The 23,755-nt window shown below is 38.1% G+C and overlaps 1 protein-coding gene across 46 annotated transcripts in view; it reads right to left on the bottom strand.

The window, feature by feature from the left end:
- NRXN3 (neurexin 3) overlaps positions 1–23,755 on the bottom strand; it is a 941,045-nt gene that overhangs the window by 231,541 nt on the left and 685,749 nt on the right. For all 46 annotated transcript variants that reach the window (XM_015287412.4, XM_040701017.2, XM_040701020.2 and 43 more), the window contains one exon: positions 11,524–11,705. In XM_015287412.4, the coding sequence (XP_015142898.2) occupies positions 11,524–11,705 (182 nt within the window). The remainder of the gene's footprint in view (positions 1–11,523; positions 11,706–23,755) is intronic.

Here is a 23,755-nt window from a genome sequence, read left to right as displayed (position 1 = left end):
CAGCATTCCATATAAAAAAAAGGTAATAAAAAAATAAGAACATTTGTAAAAAGCTATTTTAACTGTGCACTCAAAACAGTCTCCAAGGAAAAGTAGATTTTGTCTCCCTTAAAGAGGAGGAAATACCTGTAAAGTTTGAGGATCTTCCCTAACTTTAGTCGAAATTGTATAATAGAAGCATGATATTGTTCTCCACAGAACTATCTCTAAGGCTGAGCAGCATCACACTAAAGGGTGTGATGTTAGAATCATTTTACATATCCAAACACTGAAATTCTGTATATGCTATTGGTTCTCACATGAGATTATCAGGAAATGAAAGATTTTAACAGAGTAAAGGAAGCTTGAATCAGCACAATATACTCTTCTTTATCATAATTATTTTTATTACACAGATTTCATAGACTGCACATCAGTAATTGACAAGAATAAAGAATAAGCTAAAACAGAGACAGTGTGCACTGAAAGTAAGTTTAGGTATTCAGAGCTAGTAGTATACATAGTCATCAGTAGAGGCAAAAAATACTCTCAAGCTGATGCTTTACATTGGCCCAAATTGCACTAGTTATGAGGCGGTCTCTGTAGTCTGCAAATTGCTTAAACAAAGCATCTAGAATTTAAATGTAGAAGAGGAAAAAAATGACAAACATTTAAGAGAGCTTTCACACTATGTAAGTACTATGTAATGTACTTTACTTCAGCTGTGTTTGGGACTGTGTTTGCAGTCTCCCCCATCCCACTTCTTTTGCATAAGAGGAGGAAAATGCCCTTACATGTATTTAGCATAAAATCCTCTCAAACCACCAGGATGCTCCTAGTTCAATCATGCTTTATGTACTGAAAGGTTAACAAATGGGAACATCTTATTAGCACAAATAATACCATTTCAGCCTATGATCTCAGCAACACACAAGCTAAGCAAGTTCAGGACCCAGTAGATTTGAATGAAGAAGGAAAAAACAAACAGCACACCACACACCACCTGATGCCATAAAATTGGCCCTCAGATGTTATGGACAACAGCAGCTTTCCAAGGGTACTACCCTTTCCCAGCAGTTGGTATTGTCCACTGAGTGGTTCAAAAGAGGAACTGGGACAGAGGCCTTACTGTTTTTAAAAAAGATCATTCAGAGAAAATCACCTCCAATTCCAATGGTAGGCATCTTCAGTTACATCATCTAACCTCAATTTCCCAGTTTTCTCATTTTATAAGGATGTTCACACATACTGTTCAAAGAAATATTTTGATGTACTGTGATCATATAGGTGTTTTAAAATAAAATACATGTGCATTTTAATCACTGTAAGAACTGCTAATGTAGAGGTTTTGAATAAGAACTGTACTTCTTCATGAATAAATAAATGTGTAAAAAGTTGGATGCTGGAGTTCTAGCAAAACTAGTTCGTTGCACTCTCTCCTTTAAATTCTCTCTGCAATGTCTTTAGAATGGAAAAGGTAGCATTCTTCTTTCATTTCCTGTGTAGAACTGTGTTGGACTAGTTCTTCACGCTCTATAGAAGAGTTTATTTTGATCCTGTAACCAGCTGCATGACATATTGATTAATTTATCTTTTCTCTAAGCTGTATTTTGAAACCCTCGGAAATTAAAGTTGTAGTGCAAACATGTTACACATTGTTTGGATTAGATAAAGTTTACACTTTGTTAGTAAGATTCAATACTATGTTTTAAGATGTTCTTTCTAGAGGCTTAATAAAGGAACAATTCATTTCACTGTAACATATGTAGTACCGAGCAGCTGTTAACCTTTGATGAGAAGGTTACATCAGATACCAAGTAAGGGGTAAATTAAACTGACGATTGCCCTTGTTTAATTGCTTTTGAGTAGTACTCAGTATGTTTGAATACACAGTGAATTATTACTGTACCCTGCTGCTATCCATTAACACCAAGATCAAGAATTTTATTTTATTTTTTTGATGCAGCCATAGAGAAGGTGATAAAGGCTTTAATTACAAGCAGATTTAATTTAGAGTCTATTAGTGCAGTTTATCCATGCATACAGAAGGAAGATGTTTTTCTCTGAACCACTCAGTAGGTTCAGCGCTTCTTGTAAAGAATTAAGACTACCAGTTGTTAGTATATAGTCTCCAAATATCAAAGACTTCTGTTTCCTTTACAATGAACACTAAAAACCTCAGATATTTTCTTCAAAAATGTTTGATATTTCAAGAAAAGAAATGCACTGGATCTTATCTGTGTTTCTTCTTATTTGACGCAGCTTACAATAAATAAAAGCAAGCCATTTCACTACTTGTATTTAATTCTTAAGGAAAAAGGACAACAACAAGTGCACAACTATATAGAAAAATATACTATAAACAAATATTAGGGTCTGGTTTTGCTAGATGCACAATGCTAAAATGAGCAAGTTCATACTGGGGTGAGAAGAAGTTGTTGTCCATTACACCAAACCATTATCTCAGGAACAGAAGCCAGCTTCCCTGATGAAACAAAATAAGATAAAGCAGCAAACCTTTCTTCTTATGGGAAAAAAACAAAACCAAAAACAGTGTATTTAGAGAATCATATATTTAAGCCACATTTTACAAAATCATCGATGCAACTTTCCAGTAAATTTCCCTTCCAGTTCTTAGTTTTCCACTCTCTAATGTTAAACTAAACTCAAATTGGCCTGCAGAGCTGAAACCCCAAGAGTCCTTTCATGTTTGTGACTCTAATAAGGTGAACTTCTGGCCCAATTTGCAATTTTATCATTTTTGTTAATATCGCCCTTCCAGCTCTTTCTACGATATTTCAAATTAGTTTCACAACCTTCAGTAACAGCAAAAGCACAAGGATCTATGCATAAACTGTTTCTGAGTGAAGAGTTAATGAGTCCCTATATCAAAGCACTGAGTTTCCATGCTGCCGAGCGGAACAAGAGATCTAAAATCTATCATCTTTATCCACAGGATATCAGTGTGCTATTTCCTGCACTACTGCATTCAACTACATACATTCATTCATACACATGGTGCAGGCACTGGCAACAAAGCAGGGACTGAACCTCAAAAGGACATCAAGATCACTTGATGAGGTATACTGACAAGCTGTGCCAGCCGTAAACAGCATACTAGGGTGAAAAGCTCCTTAACCTTCAAAGGTCTACTCTCAACTCCTTGTCAGCTACCAGTGAGACTCCTTCTTAAGAGCTAGTAGATAATACGTAGACAGTTCCAACGCATAATATGAACTTGTCCAAAATACGTGAAAAGTAATTTTTTAACTCTTTTTACAAAATAAAAGTAGAAGTAACAATAACATGTTGAAAAGCTGATTTGGAAATGGTAGGTCAATTTCCTTTCCTTCAAATTAGTTTTATTTTATTTACTTGTACGTGCTCTAGGGAAAAGTAAATACAGCATGCACGAACATATGAGACTTTATGGATCCAATGAGTCTAAAGAAGGACAGCATAAGACTTGAAGGTCAGAATTCCTGAGTGTTTAAGTAGAACGGTTTCATCAAAAATAAATAAATGGAAAACCCTAGCAATTTTCTACCAGCTGACAAAGCAGACAATGATTTGTATCTCAAATTTGAGGCTCACTCAGGTTGTTGCAATTTGAAGAGTTAATTGCATGACATCCCTCCTTCCCCACAGGAGAATGGGAATGGAATAGGAAAAATGACTTGACTGAGGTAAGGAATGATATGGGATACTGACAAAACCAGGACAGATATAGCTTCTGATGTGCATACTTCAAATTTGAAACTCACTCAGATACAACTTTTGACATGCAGAACAACAATGCAGAAGTCTATTGTGTTTACCATATTTTTCATTCTACAAACCCAACATAAAAAAGTAGATGTTATCTTAGCTCTATTTTTTAATGTGGATGAACTGAGTATACGTGCATCTTTGTATACTTAAACATTTTTCTAAGTACTTAGGAACAGAGACCTTCTTCCAGTTAAAGATTACATGAAGCAGGCTGACCCTGGCCAGAATGGATTCCAAGTAGGCCTTAGCTGATGTGTACATTTCCCAGCTATTCTGCTCCATAATAGATCTCCCGGGACACTGTCTAATAATAACAAAAAATACTTAAAACACTTTATCATGGTCATACAACATCATAATAGTCATGAAAAATCCAACTAATTTGTATGGAATACCAAGAAATTTCTCTTTACATAATGTACCACACCTTGTTACACAAAGATGGATCAACAAAAAAAAATTTAGCACAATTAAGATGCTAGTCTCAGCTAAAAATGACTGCCATCCTAAGCAAAATAGAAGACATAACATTTATCTTTATCAATAATTATAGAAGAGAGGTATACACTTGTGATGCACAGTGTAATCCTCAGAATATGTTTGCAATACAATAGCTCAAGCTATGTTATAGCATTAAGTTACCCAATGTTGTTTGGGGACAATACTCCTAGTACACAGAGATAACTTCAAGAACTGGCAAACTACAGATGCAAATACCTATTTGAAAAAAGTATACATAAAGAAATGAAAGAAACCCTGCTAAATCTTCATATCCCAAAATTAAACCAGAACAGTTCTGACTCCTTCATTCAGCTCATTTGCCTTCTCGCCTGGAAGGTTAGCAGTCAAGCTTTCAAGTCTTCGTGCATATGTTAATCCCCAGGTTGCACCTATTAAAGATAGTGCATTCAAAAGTCTGTGCCAGAGAACTCATCCATAATAGAAAGCTGCATTCAGATAGATTTTATATGTGAATAATTATAAGAAACCTGCAGAGTACACCCTCCAGTAAGATGGGTTTTGTCTTGGTGGAAAACGTCTTCAGACAGTCTGTTCTCTTAGACTTTCTAAAGATTCAGACAACGTAACATTTTGCTTGAAAACTCATCCTAATTTCCTCCCTTAACCAGTAGGAGTCCAGCCATTCTCATACATGAGTGGCTTCTCTTTCTTAGCTATGCAAGCATACATTACACAAGATGTCTCCTGTACCTAGCTAGTTAATAAACAATTCCTTGCTTCACTTAAGAAGCCCCTGATCCACCTTACCTTTTGGTGATCTGTTGGCATGCTTCAGTGTATAAATTCAATGAAGGATGTTTTATTCTGCAACAACCTTTAGGAGCTTATAATTTGTTTAAACAGACAAGAGAAATGTACACAGATCGTTACTGATTCTTGAATGAAATGCCACATGATGAGCACTAAACTTCAGAAATGATGATAATGTTTGTACACTGATGCTCAAGTACTTCTGGTATACTTAAAGAAACATATAAAAGACTTATTTTATACTGGTTTAAGGCCTGGAAAAGCAAGAGTAAAAGCCCTGTCCTGAACTCATAGATAGAACTCATAATTAAGATATGGTGACATTATTTGGTTTGGTAGGAGCAGGCTGAGGAAGCAGTGTTCCTCCTGCTGTGAAGGAAGATCAGGTTTATGACCACCTGCAGAACCTGAACATCCACAGGTCTATGGGTACCAATAAGAGACATACTGGAGGAATTAGCTGATGTAGTCACCAAGCCACTCACAGTGACATTTGAAAAGTCATGGCAATCAAGTGAAGCCTCTGGTGACTGGAAAAAAGGCAACATCACACCCATTTTTAAGAAGGGTAAAAAGGATGACCTAGGAAACTACCAACTTGGTGGTCTCACCTCAGTGCAGGAGAGATCACAGAGCAGGTTCTCCTGAAAGCTATGCTAAGGCACATGGAAAATAGAGAGTTGATATGGGAGAACCAGCATGGTCTCACCAAGGGCTAATCCTGTTTGACCAACCCAGTGGTCTTTTATGTTGGTGTTACTGCATCAAAGGACAAGTCAAGAGACACTGATCTCATCTATCTGGACTTCATGAGGCCTTTGACAGAGTACCCCACAACATCCTACTCTCAAAATTGGAAAGATATGGATTTGATGACTGGACTGTTCAATGGACAAAGAACTGGCTGCAGGATCAAGTCCAGAGGGTGGTGGTCAACAGCTCAATATCTAGATGGAGATCAATGACAAGTGGTGTCCCACAGGGGTCAGTGCTGGGATCAATACTCTTTAATATCTTCACTGACACTGACAGCAGGATAAACTGCATCTTCAGCAAGGTTGCTGATGACACCAAGCTGTAAAGTGCTGTCAACACACCCAAGGGACAGGATGCCATCCAGAGGGACCTAGACAGGCTTGAGTAGTTAGTCCAGGTGAACCTCATGAGGTTCAGCAAATTTAAGTGCAAAGTCTTGCACCTGGGTCAAGGCAACCACCAATACAAGCTGGAAGATGAAAGGATCAAGTACAGACCTGCCAGAAAAGACCTAGGGGTACTGATGGGAAGCTGGACATGAGGCAGCAAAATGCCCTTGCAGCCAGAAAGCCAACTATATATCCTGGGCTGCATCAAAAGAAACGTGGCCATCAGGTTGAGGGAGGTGATCCTTTCTCTAATACTCTGCTCTGGTGGATGCCTCACCTGGAGTATGGCATCCAGATGTGGAATCCTCAGTAGAGGAAAAACATTGACCTGTTGGACCACATCCAGAAAAGGGCCACAAAAATGATCTAAGGGATGGAACCTCTCCTACAAGGACAGACTGAAAGAGCTGGGGCTATACAGCCCGGAGAAGAGAAGGCTCTGACCTGAATGGGAGCTACAGGAAAGAAGAGGACAGACTCTTTAGCAGGGTCCGCTGTAATAGGACAAGGGGAAACTGTTTCAAGGTTAAAGAGAGGAGATACAGATTGGATATACAAGAAAAAATATTTTACAGTGAGTGTGGTGAGGCACTGGAATAGGTTGCCTGGAGATGTGGTGGATGCCCTGTCCCTGAAGACAGTCAAGGTCAGGCTGGACCAGCCTCTGGGCAACCTGATCTAGCCGTGAACGTCCCTGTTCATTGCAGGGGAGTTGGACTAGAAGACCTTTGCAAGTCCCTTTCAACTCTAAGGATTTTATGATTATATTTATATTCATGCTATCTAAACTTGAACAAACTCAAATTTAATGGAAAAAAAAAAAGGAAGCCAAAGATGGTGAAACATGCAGTTTAAAAGAAAATAAGATGGTAAAAAAAACCCCACGAAGTCCAGAGACTAAAGCAGATAGTCTGCTTCACCGCTCCTCCCCCCAGCTTACAGCCGTTGTAGATCTATTGTCTTGCAAATAAAACTAGCTACTCTTAAGGAAATCCCCCAGTTTTTAGTTCCTTGTGTACGAGAATATAAACATCTTAATTCCAACTCTGAATTTGGCATTAGAAGGGCTGAAACATTTTGCATCGATGTGATCTTTAACACAGAAAATAAAACAGTAACTGCTATTAATTTTTACCAACATTTATCATACCTGTCTAGCCTTTAAGACATTCAGTTTAAACCCCTTCTGTGACTTTACTTTTGATTCTAACTCTTCTGCTTCTCTCTCCTCTCAATTACATAGATTGGCACTGTAGTTTTGTAGTCTCAGGATACTTTTTGCAGAGGACCCAGAGATGCCCTTAAAGCCATAAACCCAGACAGACTTTGGCCAATCAATACTAGAAAAGTGTTTTTCAAATACATGAAAAACAAATTTTGCAGAACTTATACCTACATTTTCTTCCTTTTCTGCTGATTCTCATTTAGCAATGCCATTTCTATTTCAGCAAAAATCAACTTATACTTACTGGTTGAGAATCAGAATGTTCTACATCAAATCCTATAAACCATTATTTGCAATCTGGTGCTAAGTGATGGATCTCCATTAGCATACTGATTCAACACAAATGCTTCCAAAAATCACTCTAACTTTCACCTAAACTTAGGATTTACTTCCTACAATCAATTCAGACCAGTCTTACTACCTCACAGCACCAGTCTGAAGAACCAGAAGTGAGAAGACAGTTTACAGACATAAAAATGAAAAGCTACAGAATAAAACAGCAGCACAAAGGGGTGGGCAATTTGTCTCTCTGTAGTCATCACCAGAATGATATCCATCATCACCTGCAGCTGTCTCACTCTCCTTGTTTGTTCTCTATAAAGACTTGTGCATATGGTAAAAACCACAATAGATGTTGTGGTAGTGTCATGTAAAAGATCACATAGAAACATTCAACCATAACTCAACTGTGCAGTCTTAAGTCTCCATTGTAGAATGTAATTTTCTGGTACGTATTTGGACTTGGTTCTTTGAATGAATTGTCAGAAAAAAATCTCACAAGAAGGGATTTGATATTGCAACAACACTCATTCCACATGGCACAGTTAGAACTCTTCATACTAACACCTCATGCTTCATATACAACATCGATCTGAAATGTATGCCATCCATTTTCCCAGCGCTGCTGGCTTATTCTTCATTGTAAATCAGGAGAGAAAGTAGTTTCAGAGGTTGTAATTGTTTGTCATATAAGAGACAGTTTAGTTAATGAATTTCCACAATGTCTGAAGGAGACAATTTTAAAATGAATCCAAACAACAATCATAAATTAAACAATATCCAAGTCTTTAATAAAGATACCTTCTTTGACTTTTTATCTCTTAGAAAGATTATAATGAATGCTCCAAAGCATACACGGTGTTAAAAAAACCATGGGAACTATTAAGAAGTCTCTCTAGAATAATACAAGCTCCTTTAACAACTTTTAAAATTGTACCAGATTTGTATAAAATACAACCCATACCATGACTGGATTCTTTTAGTATAGTAATGCACAGTACAAAATGATCACTAAGCAACTTCTGTGATCTGTTATAATCAACAGAGCAGCTAATGAAGAGTAAGGCAGCCAGAATTTAGTAAATACTATCCTTAAAAAAATAATAATTTTTATAAATGAAATTAGTCTGATCAGCATACCCAGGAAGGCCCCAGCAGAAGAGGTCTCTTCAGTACTCATTCAAAAATATCCATCAGTTAAAATAGAAGAATTCCTCCCCAAAAGTCATTTTGTTATTTAAACATGCATAAAATGAGTTACTCAAACATCAGTTTTGCCTGACTTAATACCTACTTTAGTTTTTTCTCCTATGTTTAACATAGTTTAACAACTTTTTTCTGATATACAAATATATTTCTCCTATATTTTTTTTTATCATCATTTGAACTACTGTCTTGTTTCTTTTTACACAGGAAGACTGCCTAATGGAAGGACAAGGCTTGAGAAACGGAAGATGGACAGCCTCCTTGAACACGACAGCACACAGCATGTGGTAATTTTCAGTTAGGAACACTGATCTCATGGAAAGCTTGCATGTCTTGCAAAGTAAAATGTCACATGTGGTCTCACGCTTTAGTTGTCAAGACGCACCTTTGAGATTTCAACCTTTTCCAAAATAATGTTGATGTTAACTCACTTCTGTGGCTTCCAGTAATTTACATAAAATACTTGAATAATTATACATAAACTAAAAATAAACTAGAAATAGCAAAGTCTTAAAGATATTCAATAAGCCAGTAGCAGTTTCAAAGTTCAAAAACTTATCTACTGTATATAGTGGCACGAGGCGCAGACTACGTTTTCTATTTGAACATCGGTGCTGTCAACAATAGACATGATAAAGGAGAATACCAGACAGAAAAACACAGCAACATAACTTTGCTTTTCACAAATAACTGGCAAATCCTCCTAATCCACTATGACCACAAAAGAACAGGAGAAAGCTGAACTACTGTATTTGCTGCCAGTGAATAAAATTTTAGGCATAACATTGGCCAAACTGTACCTGAAGTGGCCAAGAGAACTTTTAGCACCAATACCAACCACAGTTCATAGCTTAGGTATTTAATGTCTCTAGACCTCTGATAACGCCCAAAAGATGATCAGTCAAAAAAAATTCTGTTGGACTCATCCGTAAGGAAGGAGTTAATGATACTAAAGACCAAATTATAGGGAAAAACCTGTGTGCCTTTGTCATAATGCTGAAAAAACTCGTTATGTACATACTCTCACTGTTAAAAGTTCTCAGTAAAAGATTAAAATTCTGTTTGTACTTGTGCACATTTTTCCTCTTCCTTCTATTGAGCACCATCCTAAGAAGAATCTGACTTCCATTTTCTCTGTAAGATCCCAGAAGGCAGCCAAGAACAATAAGATCCTATCTTTTTTTCCCCCAAGACCTAACAACCTCACATCCTTCTACCTCTCTTCACATGCCTTGCATACTGTTTTCCAGTTAACTGACAACCTTTTACAGAAATCTTATTATGATAGTTGAAGAATACCATTTCTTCTTCAGTCATGTCCAACTACTTTAGCTTGACAAGTTACAGAATTCCAGCCCACTTAACACTGTTTAAGTTTACAATATCTTCTGTTTTTCAGTGTGTGGGTTTTAGTTTTGTTTGGTTTTTGTTTTGAGAAAAAAAAAACATTTCTTGGAGGGGGAAGGGGGGGGAAGAAAAGATCTCATTTTCATTCCAACACAAAACACAAATGAAACATTCTGAAAACACAAAAAGAGAATCCAAAACTGGTGACAGTGTAATAGTTCCAGGCCATGCTCCAATCATTTTAAACATCTGAGCTTTATAACAAAATTCAATCTGAAACCACTTAAAATGCTGGCAATGATTGTGAGCCTTATACTTTACTTCAGAAACATTCTGCAATATTCCTTGCGTTTCCACAAGATTCTGAACATTTTAAGTTCCTATGCATCAGATCAAGACCTTCAGTTATTCACATTAGGTCTGTATATTGAACTGTGACATTTGTCATGGTTATTTACACCTTTTACACCTTCTCTAATCTCCCATGAAACATCAAGAACTCCCCAGCTCATTCAAGCCCTGCAAATGTCACATCCTTTTTTCAACATGAATTAATGCATACAACATTGGAAACATGACCATCAAGCAACATGACCAGCTTTTACCTCTAGTAAGTTTCTTAACTACTTATTTAGAAAGGAACATAAATCCAATAGTGTTTTGCCCCCAGCCCTCTCCCCACCTTATATGGAAAAACACAAAAAAAAGCTGCAAAGATTTCTAGTCTCAGTCTCATTTTCTCACAGAAACCCAAACTTTCACTAAAGCCATCTTCATCCAAGATGTCCTACATTAATATTTGCTTTCAAAAGGAAAATAACTCTAACTTCTTGCAAAGCCACACTATTTGGAACTACCCTGCAATAGCAAACATCAGTCATACTGACTCTTGCCACACCAGGTAAGAATGTGGCCCGTTCTTAACTTCCTCAGTGACAAAAATTCTTGCTCCATTTCATTCTTTCCCTTCTGCGAATAGCAATAATTCACCAAAAATTCAGATGTATTAGTGACAAAATATATTTACACTGTTTTTACAGTTCTTGAATACATTCTATTGTTACTGAATGCCATAAGGCCTTCCCATCATTCCCCGTTCTTCTAGTACCATGATTTGGCTCCCTGTTCATCCCATCCAACAATTTCCAAAAACCCTGAAGACTACCTAAGGCAGGTTAGTTTGGTGAGTACTGAAGATACAAAAAGGACTGGAAATGACACATTTCATCATAATAGTTTTCTTCAACCATACAGACAGACATTCATGTTTGACATAGATGTTGATTTAGCTATACTCACTATGTGCAGTTGCAGAAAATCACCAAGTCCAGGAGCACTGTCAATCCGTACAAGAATGCCATCCTTCACTGTTGTGCTGAAGCCCACAGCAAGACGATCTGTCCTTGTGCTTGGTCTATCATTAGCTGGCCAGGTGTACAAGATGAGGCCTCCACTCTTCCCAAATATATATGTGGCACCAGCTAGAAAACAGAAAATTCAAAGAAAAAAGCATTAATTACACATTTCATTAATTTGTCAACTCTGGAAATAATTCTATGGCTTCTAAAATGAATATACACAAACATGCTTTCATTAGTTAACTTGGTAAAAATCAAGATATTCCACTGACAAGGCTACTGACAGCACATAGAAGGAACGAGGAAAATTAAGTAGATGATGAAAATATGTATTTCCAGACTCTAGCTGGTAATAGCTGAGGACAATGTGCACTAAAACCTTCTCTTTGTGACAAATGACATTGTGAGCCCTCTGATATTGCTAACGTGCATTGTAAGGTGCACAGAATGGTTATTTAGACTGCCCTCTCCTGCTTACCACATGCATTCCTTCTATGAAGACACAGATTCCCTTTGTGGAGCCACAACTTTGGAATGCTCGACTTTTTTTTTTTCCCTAACAGAAAGAGATATGAAGGTGAAGTAGCTTTTTAAAAGTAAGACAAAAAAAATCTGTTCCTTCACCATTAGGCTTCCATTGATAGACTGTGACAAAAACTCAATTTCTTCCTTATGGAAGGTGTATCTCTCACATGAGCATGGACAAAAGAATGCAAATACTTCCCTAAGTAATCCAAATGTGGGATATTCTGAATAACATACACGCGATGTTCCTGCATGCATAACAGTGGGAGAACCACAAGTAAATAAGCAACCTTCTACTTTTGGTATAAATCACTCCAGGCATTTTTACTGTATGCAACCTGCTGAAGTGTATTTCAGGTTCCTAATGAAAGGTATTTCAGTTCCTAAATAAAGGCAAGCAGTTTTTGAGGTCAAGTGAAGAGCTTATCAAGAATTAATGATTTCATTTGTGCTTAATATCATCCCAGACAATGCCTGATAGCACAACTCTTGGGAAAAGTAAGGGAGGGGAAGGAGGGAACACCACAAAAAAAACACCCAAATCAGACACTATTTCAGAAACATGGGATTTAGTTTCATTTGGGGATTCAAAGGGAACATTTGGCCTCTTGGAAGCTGCCTAGTCTTCAGTTGGTGACTATTCACAGCTGGGGAATTTTTTATTTATTTTTCAAAACTTTAAGACTTTTGGATATCTAGGACAGGTGTTTCCAGCACCATTTCTCTTTATAATTAGCCTGGAAATTTGTTCCTTCACCTTGTTTTGTGGGTTTTTTTGTTGTTTTTGTTGTTTAATTTTTTTCCTGGTTTATTTTTCAGACAACAATGAAGAGTAAGAAAGGGTTCAGTAAAAAGGAGTCTGCAGAAACTAAGTAAAAGGATTCGAAATAGCTTACAGAAGCAAATATGCAGAAGCCGCTAGAAGAATGGGATAGTAACAAGATGGGATTAGGACAATGCGGGGGGTAGAAGAGACAGAGATGAGTGTGTGAAAACAGCTCAAGGACACCAGGCAAGGAGGTGATAAGGTGTCTGCAGAGTAAGTTAGAACTGGTTCGGGGGTTACCCCTTCTTCAGGGTCAGAAGTTTACAGCGAGGAAGACTACAGGCCTTCATCCAACGACCACCAGGAGGAGACCCCACTGCTCATGATGCACGAGCGAGAGGGAGGGACCGTACGCTCAGGAGTTCTCAGAAATGTAATGATATGTATACGAATTCCAGGAAAATCATTGATTATGTATTAGCTCTGCCTATATCTATACAGAGTTTTTGTCCTGATGGCATGCAAGTTAGGAGGAGTTATCCCCCTTGCATCCAGCTCTGCACAGTGTTGATTAAAGCATACCTGATTTTATAACCACTTTATGGTTATAGAGTTTGATTCCACAAGTCAACAGCAAACCTTCACAAAGCTGAACACTGTCCTCCACATTCAAAATAGCATGCCTTACTGAGCTGAGATTGCAAGTGAGGAATTTCCACTAAAGATAAAGAAGCTGAGAAGCAGAAGTCTTTAGAAACCACTTTCTCACTTGTACTCAACACTCCAAGTTACACGAGCAGGATTTTTATGACCCAGCCTGAGGCTCTTTGAAAACACAACTAAAATTGCCATCCTAGATCCAAAACTTCAGGTGTGTCAGAAATGTGTCTCAATGTCCCCGCTACCAACCGCACCTGAGTTTGTAAGCACTATAATAAGAGATCAGAAGCTACAAAATAGAAACCCAAATCACTCAGCTCTCATTTCAGCATCATGTATGAGAACTGCAGGAAGTACAGGGAAACTGGGTATATATTTTTCAGTCTGAGAGAAACCATGACTAATGCTATTCTTTATTGCCCCAGGTATACCGACCAGCAATGTGCATCCAGTAACCCTGAAGAGAACAAGCATAGTTAGATGCAGAAAGAGGTGGTATTTTACACTCTACACTTCATCTCTACACTTACCCATAAAGCTGCAGCTCCACTAAAACTGAATATTACATATCAGTGGAAATAACTGGTACATTTTGCCCTCATTTAAGAGGCTTCTTCCAGAAATCTCAACACACATTACCAGGACAGCAAAAACTCAAGCACATAGAAGGAAATTTTATAAATAGAGTGAAAATGCATCCACATCCCCGTCATATGCATACCTATCAGAACACACCATCAGTATATTCAAACAAATGTGTCTGAAATCATAGTGAAGCAAGAAATTTCTGTCATAATCCTGAGTTAGAAGAACACAATGGCATAATGGAACTTTGAACAATTTCATTTTCTAAAAGATTAATTCTATAGACTGGACTTTCTGTTGATTCTGCTTTAGACTCGAGATGGGGAATACGTAACTTGCAAAATATATATAAAACATTTTTGTAGGTTTGTTTTAAAACCCATCCCCCAGCTGCATATGTCAACTCATCAAATGAGTTGGCAATAACTAGTAATTGTCTATATTTTCTGCCATGGTCAGGGAAATCAACTGTCCACCATAAACTATGCTACAAATATCCTCCTTCAATTCATTAGCTTGCTCTGAAAGTAGTACATTGCACTACAGACTAAAACAAGGAACAGTAGTTCGTTAAGTAAAGCAAGATGAGTTTATTTATTGTTAATGAATTCATGGATTAAGATTTGCTTTCCAAAACTATTCTCACTTGAATTCAAAGCAGGTTTATATGCAAAGACTTTCAAAAACTTGAAAGACAGTTCTGCAGTATTTATAAAAAGACAGATGATTTTGTTGCCTCTCTAAGAGCCATTTGGATGCAGGTAGAGCATGTCAGAGCTCCTGTGAATGCCAATTATAACCAATTATGTCTTCATAGGCCTGTCATGGGACTTAACTGATTAAGAGAGCTCATTTTTCCCCTCAAAGAAAAAAGACTTCATTTCTAGGCTTATCTTGATGAAATTCAGTACTTAAAGATCTGTGCACATAGCACAATCAGACACAACAACCAAAAGATCGCTAGCCAAATTAACCTGGATAACTGAAAGCTGATGGCTTGCAGTTGTTTCCTTATTCACAGAATGGTTTGGATTGGAAGGGACTTTTGAGATCTAGTACCAACCCCCCTGCTATAGGCAGGGACACCTCCCTCTAGACCAGGTTGCTCAAGGCCCCACCCAGTCTTGAATGTTTCCAGGAAAGGGGCATTCACAACCTCACTGGACCACCTGTTCCCATTTTTGTCCCACCACCCTCACAGTAAAGATACCTTCCTGATATCTGGTCTAAATCTACCCTCTTCCAGTTTAAAGCCATTTCCCATTGTCCTGTCACTACATGCCCTTATAAAAAGTTCCTCCCCAGCTTTCCTGTAGGCCCCTGTCGGGTACTGGAGGGGGGTGATCATTGATAATATCCATATCAAAGTTACTTGCATGGTAATAGTTGGCCTGATTGGCTTATCTATGCATAACTGAATGCACAAGTATTTGTTGGGTACATCAATGACCCCTTCCCTTCCCTGAGGTTAGGCAGGATATGCATTGCCTTGTTTGGAAGCTGATGGCATGTTCACATTACACCGAAAACATTTCCAAGAAGTATGAGCAAAATAGTTAGTCTAGTCTAAACGCGAGGTACAGATATTAAGTAAAAACTGGGGAGGAACGATAATCAGAGTTACTACTACAGAGCCATCACATTAGGAAAAAAATATTTTAAAAAATCCAAAGATTTTATGAGAATGCATCTATTTGACTGTAGCAGCTATGACTTTATGGAGTTTGAAAGAAGATAACTGAGCAAGACAAAAAACAAAATTACAACTCTAGACTTCAGAAAGGGAGATTTCAACGTCATTAGTGTGACAAGGCCATAAAATCTCTGATTGGCCTTAAGCTAGAGCAAATGAGCAGGTTGGACTAGTTTACCTCCAGAAATTCCTTCTAATCTTAAACCAATAATTATGTTTTCCTCATTGTGCAGTACACAATTGTAGACTAAGTAAAATTTAAAAAACTGATAAAATTATGGCCTGTTCAGCTTGACATCCTTTCACTGTACCTAAGCTTTGTTATACACTCCTTTATTACACAAGGGCAAACATTTCTTTCCCGCAAAGGCATTCTCTATTCAAGACTGACAACGGATAACACACCATTAGTGAGCATCTACTTGATATTTATTTTTTCCTCATTGTTCAAGGCTTAGTTATATACCTCATTTAATAACCAACTCCAAAACTCCAACTACACCCTTGAAACAGGGAATTCTGAAAGACCAATTAATTCTATGGTATTTATTGTTTCATCGTTTCCACTGAATTGCTTACACTTCATTAAAAAAATAGTGCACAGAGTTACTTCCCTACTCAGTTGTGAGAAATCCCATTTCTCACAGTGCCCTGGGCCACATTTTCTGTACTATGTGAAAAATATACTCAGCTACTGTGCTGGGATGTTGCACACAAAGTTTGGAGGTCAGAGAAAATAGGAACTAAGCAAGTTGCTCTGAAAGTAATGCTTCCTATTTATTTCCATGAAAACTTTTACAGATACTATTACAAAGATCACAATAACAATATTTGCTAGAGAAAATTCTCAGCTACAAAACTTTTCACAGTCACCACCATTACCTATTCATTGCATTTTTGCCAGCAATGAACAAGAGCCTGCATGACCCACTCAAAAAAAAACTACACCAGCAGAGGTGACCTACTGTCACCACTGCTAAAATACAACACCCATTGTCTCACTGAGACATGATTTGTTGTTTGGTCTCCATAGATCTGCAGTCAGTGCACGCCGCTTTTTTCCACATGGAGAAATTCAGTGACAATCCTTTGCTTCATACATACTCCCATGTCAGATGATGTTTGTCAGTCACAGCAACAGCATGTAATGGAATACTGTTGGGAAGATTCAGCCCCTACTGCCATACCACCAGCATCCACCTCTGACGTCATGGGCCAACATAATAAAATAGGAGGCATTAATTTCAGAGCAGCCCAGTTTAAGGCAAAAAACTCATCACAATTTCTAACAAGAATTATCAGCAGTTATAAACCATAGCAAGAGAAACCTCTCAGCGTGTTGTTATGAAATATTTACTTGAAGTTAGCACTACCACCTTTAATTTTAAACCACTAATCACTTTTTCTAATCATCATTCTACTTTTTCAAAACAGATCTTAAGGAAGAGTGCCCTTCAATCAGTCCTTCTGCAGCAGCTCTATCCTGCCTAGAATTCATCCTGTAAAGCAGTGGAGAACAAGTCTGCCACATTTACACAAGATATAGCTTCTCTTGTCCCTTAGGGATCCTGCAAACCTCTTGATGTTAAATAAAAACATTCTCTATTTGCATCCACTAAGCCATCTTGTCAGCAGTCCATTTCCTGCACTACGCCACAACTCCAACACACTCCTAACTTGCTGTGACCAGACAAATGCAATGTTTGACAGATATTGCAGCCTGCAAACTATAGTGGCAACTTCACACTGGGATGCAAGTATGAGGTTAATGGACTATGAAGAGTACAGTTCCAATTTTTAAAACCAGAAAGTACCTTTAGCATTGAAGTTACTAAGAGATCCAGGCCAATTTAAATGTTGTAATAATTATCAGAGTTAACAGAACAAACTTTACCAGGATCTCACTTTCTTTCACAATGACATTGTCACAGGCAAAACAATATCAACTGGTGTAATTTCATTTACATTTTTTGACAACTAACAACCTTCTAATTAATGATTCAAGCACAAGGAGGTAAAGACAACAAATAATTAAATGAACACTTCAGGAAAACACCTTTCCTCCTCCTTCCCCAGACCAGCACCAGAAGTGCTGGTCTCCACAGGCCTTCCTAGTGCCTTACACTCCCCACCCTAGGGATGCCTGACTTTCTGTGACTGGATAACACACATGGAGAAACTGAAACCTAGACAAAAGCAGTACTCATCAGAACCAAAGTCTTGCTCCTCCTCCTTCTCTTAAAGGCCCTCACCAGTCCCAGTGCCCTAGATTCTGCCTTCCCCAGTCCTCAAGTTTAAAAGGTCTACTAATGCAATCACCTGCTTAATAAGAATAAAAGGGGGTTGAAAAAGTTTACTGGGGGTTAATCACCGTAATCTGGCTCCCTTTACTATTCTGTCACAGGATCCTTCATAGAAAAAAAGGAAGACATACTTATTTAATAACTGCTAAAATATTCTTTTATTTCTTAAGGAGTTTTAAATTGCCTATGAAGAAAGTAAACAGAGCCATGAAAAATGCAAAGCTTCCCGTCTCAAAAAAGCAAATTCTGTTCACAAAAAGGATTCACATGAACAAGCTTTTTCCTCTCAGAACATTCACTTCTCTTGACAAACCCTCTGAGACCCAGACTGAATACTATACCCATCTCATTTCTCATGTTTCACCTGAAACAAATTTATTTCCACCTTTATAATGTGAAGGAGATGCTTCCATACAAAAAGGAGGAGGAGTTAGGAAATCTGCAAGACTAACACAAAATGGAAGCAACAATTCGGATCATGTCTTCCCTCTTTCTTTGTCTTTTTTAATGACAGCAAATTAATATGAGTCACTTTCTTCTCAGTATGTGTGCATCAGCCAGCAATCGAATCAGACAGTATGCTGCTTCTTATTAGTTACAGTGCATTAAAAATATGGGAAGAAAAGAGGGGGGAGGAAGGGAGTTTTCCTTTAACTACTAAACAGTCCAAGATAGCTTACACTCTAACTATGAATTTCACCTAAATTCCAGATAGTGGGAATACTGACTTTCCCCTGATCTGAATTTGTGGTGGGGATGTTTGACATCTCAAAAGGAACATAAGAATTAGCTGCTAACTGAAATGGACCCAAGATGACCAAAGACATATCAACTTAAAAATAACAGATTACAACCAGGAAATAACCTTCGTTAATATTTTCATTTACATAAAAATGTGTCAACGAGTTCATTGTCATGTCTTCAGCATGACTATGATCTTAAGCAGGCACCCAGGGAAAACTAAGAACAGAGAACTTCCTTAAAGTACCCACCCAGACTGAGCCCTTTTAGCAATTGATTCAGCCCACTGTGGTTTGTTTACACAGTAATCAGACCTCATTTCAAAGTACTTAGCCAGTCTCCCCTTGAAAGCACTGAAAGTTTTGCATTTAAAATAATGGCTTACAAACCTTTATAGCAATTGCTTACATCATTCTGACACTGATGTAGCGAATTGTACAGCAGACAACCATGTGCCCTATCAAAGGGCTTCTGACAGCATTTTGCACTGTACTAAGAAGACTACAGCCAGTAGACAAAGTAACTATTCCCCTCCAATCGGTGCTTGCTTGACTGCAACTAGTATAATGAATCCAGCTTTGGAGGCTCGAATAGAAGACAGATGTTGACAAACTGAAGTTCAGCAGGGTCTACAAAAGCTGTCAAGGAAGCTGAAGCCCCTGTCTTGTGAGAAGCAGCCAAAGGAATCAGGCTTATTCAGCTCAGAGAAGACAACTTTATGGGGATCTAAGGGCAATCTTAGAGCACCTGCATTGAGGCCAATGAGAAGACAAAGCTAAGCTCTTAACTGGTGAACAGCTTGAGAACAAGCTGCAACAGACACTGTGTGAAATAAAAGAGATTCTGACTTCACACAGTAGGGAAAAGCTTTTTCATCATAAGAATGGACAGGCAGTCAAAGAGGGCATCCAAGGAGATTTAGGAGTCTCCATGCATGGAGTACTCAACATATGAAAATGTGAAACCCCAAGCAATCTGACCTGACCTCACAGATAACCCTGCTCAGAGCAAGGGTTTGAAGTAAAGACTTTGTGGTCCCTTTTCAACCTGTTAATCATATGAACAATTACTTTCTTCATTTTTCATAGTCGCACTTTCTAAATAGCCTGGTTGTTCACTACTTCTCATACTGAATGACAGTTATCTGTCCCCATATTTATTCCCACAGTGTCAACCTTGCCTTGTAGACTGTTACAACTCTTAGCCCTCAAGTCCTCTCTTTCAATAGAGACCACTTGAGTCAACAAATTCAGCCCCCACAGCTTTAAGCAGACGTATAACAGACATCAATCTAGAAAAGGTTCACAAGGGCAATCCCTCCAGGACTTTTCCACGCACTGGATCAAAAGAAAAAATATCCCACTAAAAACACACATTGCTCATAACAAATACAGAATTTGCATTAGAGGAAGACAAAAACACAACAAAAAAGAATGAGTCAAAAGAGATAAAAAGAAATTACCCATAATACAATTGAAAAATGAAATATGAAATTTGCTGAGTAGAAGTACCCAGAAAACAGTGTCCAGTTACTCTGATTCTTGCAAGACTGGTCTAGGAGCACAGATACTAGGGACAAAAGGTCACCCGCTTATCTGGAAAGAGACCTCATTAGGTCCAACCGTGACTAAATTCAGCAAAGGTAGATGAAAGTACTTCTTAGTTGCATTCTGATGCCATTGAGGAGCTGGAATCTGAATGCAGTTTCTTATTTCAAGGCATTTCCTAATAAAACAGCCCACAGAGAGAATGTCCTTAGAGAAGCTCAGAAGGCAGTGTGCCAGAGGAGCTGAACTCAGAGACTGCTGTTAGCAGACAAAAGCACAGTAGGAATCATAGCACATCTGGGGCCTAAAGTGAGAATAGGTATGTTAGTTTACTACAGTACCTTTAAAAAAAAATCTGAATGATTAAAAAAAATGGCCTAGGTACAGCTTATGATGAATGGAAGCCGAAGTGCTACTACTGACCACAGGCAATTCAACCTTTCTCTAAAAAACTCTTTAGTTGTGATCCTTAAATTGTCTTCATGCATTAAAACAAAGTATAAGGACAAAATAAAAGTACAAACACATTCTGTTTTCTCACTTTCATTTCCTCATCTCATGAGTCTTTCCTAAAGACAACATCTAGCTTGCAGACTACAAGGTTTTGCTTAAGCATAGGTAAATCCTCATCCATCCTCACAGATCTGTTTACATTTCTACTGTTAGAGGTACTAAATCAGTAAATAGAATTTACACTTATAGTCTCCACAGCAGGAGATCAAAACCCAAACTTCCAGGCTTGAATGCTGAAGAGGGCTGGACTCAAAATACTAGCTATTGGATATTCCCCAGAACCACAAGAAGTAGATAAATCACTTAAGTTAACATCACAGCTGAGAATATGAAGCAGGTTTTCTGAGGTCTAACTTGCTGTCCATTAGCATTTAAGTTTGGATCAGAAGCATGCTATCAAAATTACCAAATTCCATTCTGAAAACCCACTCTCATACTACTTATTATAACAAACAAATCAGTTTACTTATACCTAAACTGAACTGATTTGGTCTCCCAAGGAAACCTAAGCTCAGAGTTCTGAGTTTTTTTTTTTTTTTAACTTCACATCAAAATAGAACATCATCCCAACACAACTACTGGAAGACCAGCAAGAGAAGAAATGTATGTTTAGAAGCCCACCTCTCCCATAGTCTCTCTAACCTTTCCCCAAGGTTGTACAGTTGGAGTGCAAAAACAACTATCCAGAGCCAACAGCACAACATACAAACCTTTCCACAAAGAACATACATCTTCACTTAAAGTTTTTCTCCTTTTTTCACCACCATGAAAGAATAGATATCTGTAGGAGAGGTGGACCTACGCAAGCATTATACAGGCAATCTCTTTAAAAGGTATTGTACCAAAGTAAAAGACAAGTGTAATGGTTGTTTAATCATTCTCACCATGAAGTGCCAATTCTTTAGTCTCTTATGACATTCATGAATGATGCAGAGGTCTGGCATGATGAATGCAGAGCAATTCCAACTGACAGATACTTTCAGAGAATTTATATCCTTCCCGCACTCCCAGGACAAAAGGACTCTTGAGCTGAGCTATCATTTGTTCCACAAGAGGATTTACAGTCATGCCAGTAACTTCTTTTACCTTAGCCTATAAAACATTTATTTTGATATACTGATTGTGACCATTCAAGAACAATTGTATCTGAAGAAAATCAGCTAGGGAGAGAAAAAGCACCGTGGTTCTGAGTAACTTGCTCACCTTGACCTAGGACTTCACTCCCCTCAACCAGTTTGCTTTGTCTTTGGTATCAGCTTTCCCAGCATTCTCTCCTGTTCCCATTACAATTATAATATCACTCAAGGGAGACATCTAATATCCCATGCCTGACTACCTTTCTTTCAGGGTAAAATATGAAGTTTAGCAGCAAAAAAAAAGTCAACAATCATAGATCTTTCTTATTCCACTAGAATGCAAGGCATCAGTTTTCATGCCACACTGAAGTGATCTATAACTTACAGCCATGGGTATTCAGTGTTAGAGCTGCACCCGGGCCTCACCTGGAGGAGTAGGCTGATACAGGCATGCAACAGCACAGCCCCAGCAGCACTGGACAGTGAAGATGCTATGATGAGCACATCATCAAATAGATTGCGCAATGCATTTTGGCCTGCAAAAGGCCAATGCTTCTTCCCTCTGGCAGAGGCTACCAAGGGCTCTTACAGCTTTGATATTCACCCACTCTGAAAATTCTTCTGCCAGTACGTTTTCCTCAAAAGCTCAGCAGTTAAAATTTAGACTGTAAAACACATCATCTCAGACGCCTAGAGTCCCTGGCTTTCAGTTGCATGGAGCAATATCCACACTTGCGTGGACTGAAAGGGCTGTGGGCTGCCCACACAGATCTAACAATAACAGCAATTTCTCTGTGCTTCATTTTGAAAGTATTAGGTGACGTCAGACACAGAAACAATAAGTTTCTATGAATATTACAGATAATGCCCATAGCATCCTCACAGAAAAAATACAATGTCATCTCTTAAAAAGTTTTAATTACACTTCTTGCTACATTTTTGCACCTGTATATAGCAGCTGATCTTAAGTGCCACAGTACATCCTACTCTTTAAGAGGACTTCTATAAAATAAATATAGGGAATTTGAAATGCCTTTAAAATTAGTTTATCATTATATTAAAAGGCAATGCATCCCATCACCACATAAAGCTCTGGTAGACTACTAGCATATGCTAGCCAAACACCTACCTAGATAAGGAGAATAGACTATCTCTATGGCATGTGACATGTATTTTTAAGAAGTTTTAGAGAATTTAAATTAATAAGGCTGAGGAAGAAGCTAAAGCTGAGCAAACACCACCTCTTACTACCATCAATAAATACTTCCTTCACTCAGATCATTTCAGCGCAACTCCATCACTGTTTCACAGTCAATCACCAGCTGTAGTCCCAAGTAAAGTATTACGTTACCTCCCAAATAAATGACCTAGTAACTAAGGGAAGAATGCTTTTTTGATTTCACCTTCCAGCATGAAGGTGACTTCACCTTTGTGGCATGAAAACTGATTCTATAGAAAGTTCAGTTTTGCACTTCCTACGGATGGCACAGAGGAGAAATCTCTCTCAAATAATCCAGAAAAATAAATCCCAGTATATCTTTTATTCTCTCCTGTGCTGTAAATGCAAACTATTGATCTTTCTCTTGCTCTTTCACACACTTCAATAATACAGAGGATTTTTTTCTTCATCCTTTCATCTCTAGCTCTGGGATGTCTCCTAAGCTCTACCTTAAGGGTCACTCAGTCTTCACCAAACTGCAACACTTGCATCCTACAGAGTCCTAAAGGTGACAGAGCACATGCAAGTAGCACATAATCACTTCA

This window comes from Gallus gallus, chromosome 5 (assembly GCF_016699485.2).
Source record: "Gallus gallus isolate bGalGal1 chromosome 5, bGalGal1.mat.broiler.GRCg7b, whole genome shotgun sequence".
Classification (NCBI taxonomy): domain Eukaryota; kingdom Metazoa; phylum Chordata; class Aves; order Galliformes; family Phasianidae; genus Gallus; species Gallus gallus.
This window is presented reverse-complemented; position numbering and strand designations above follow the sequence as displayed.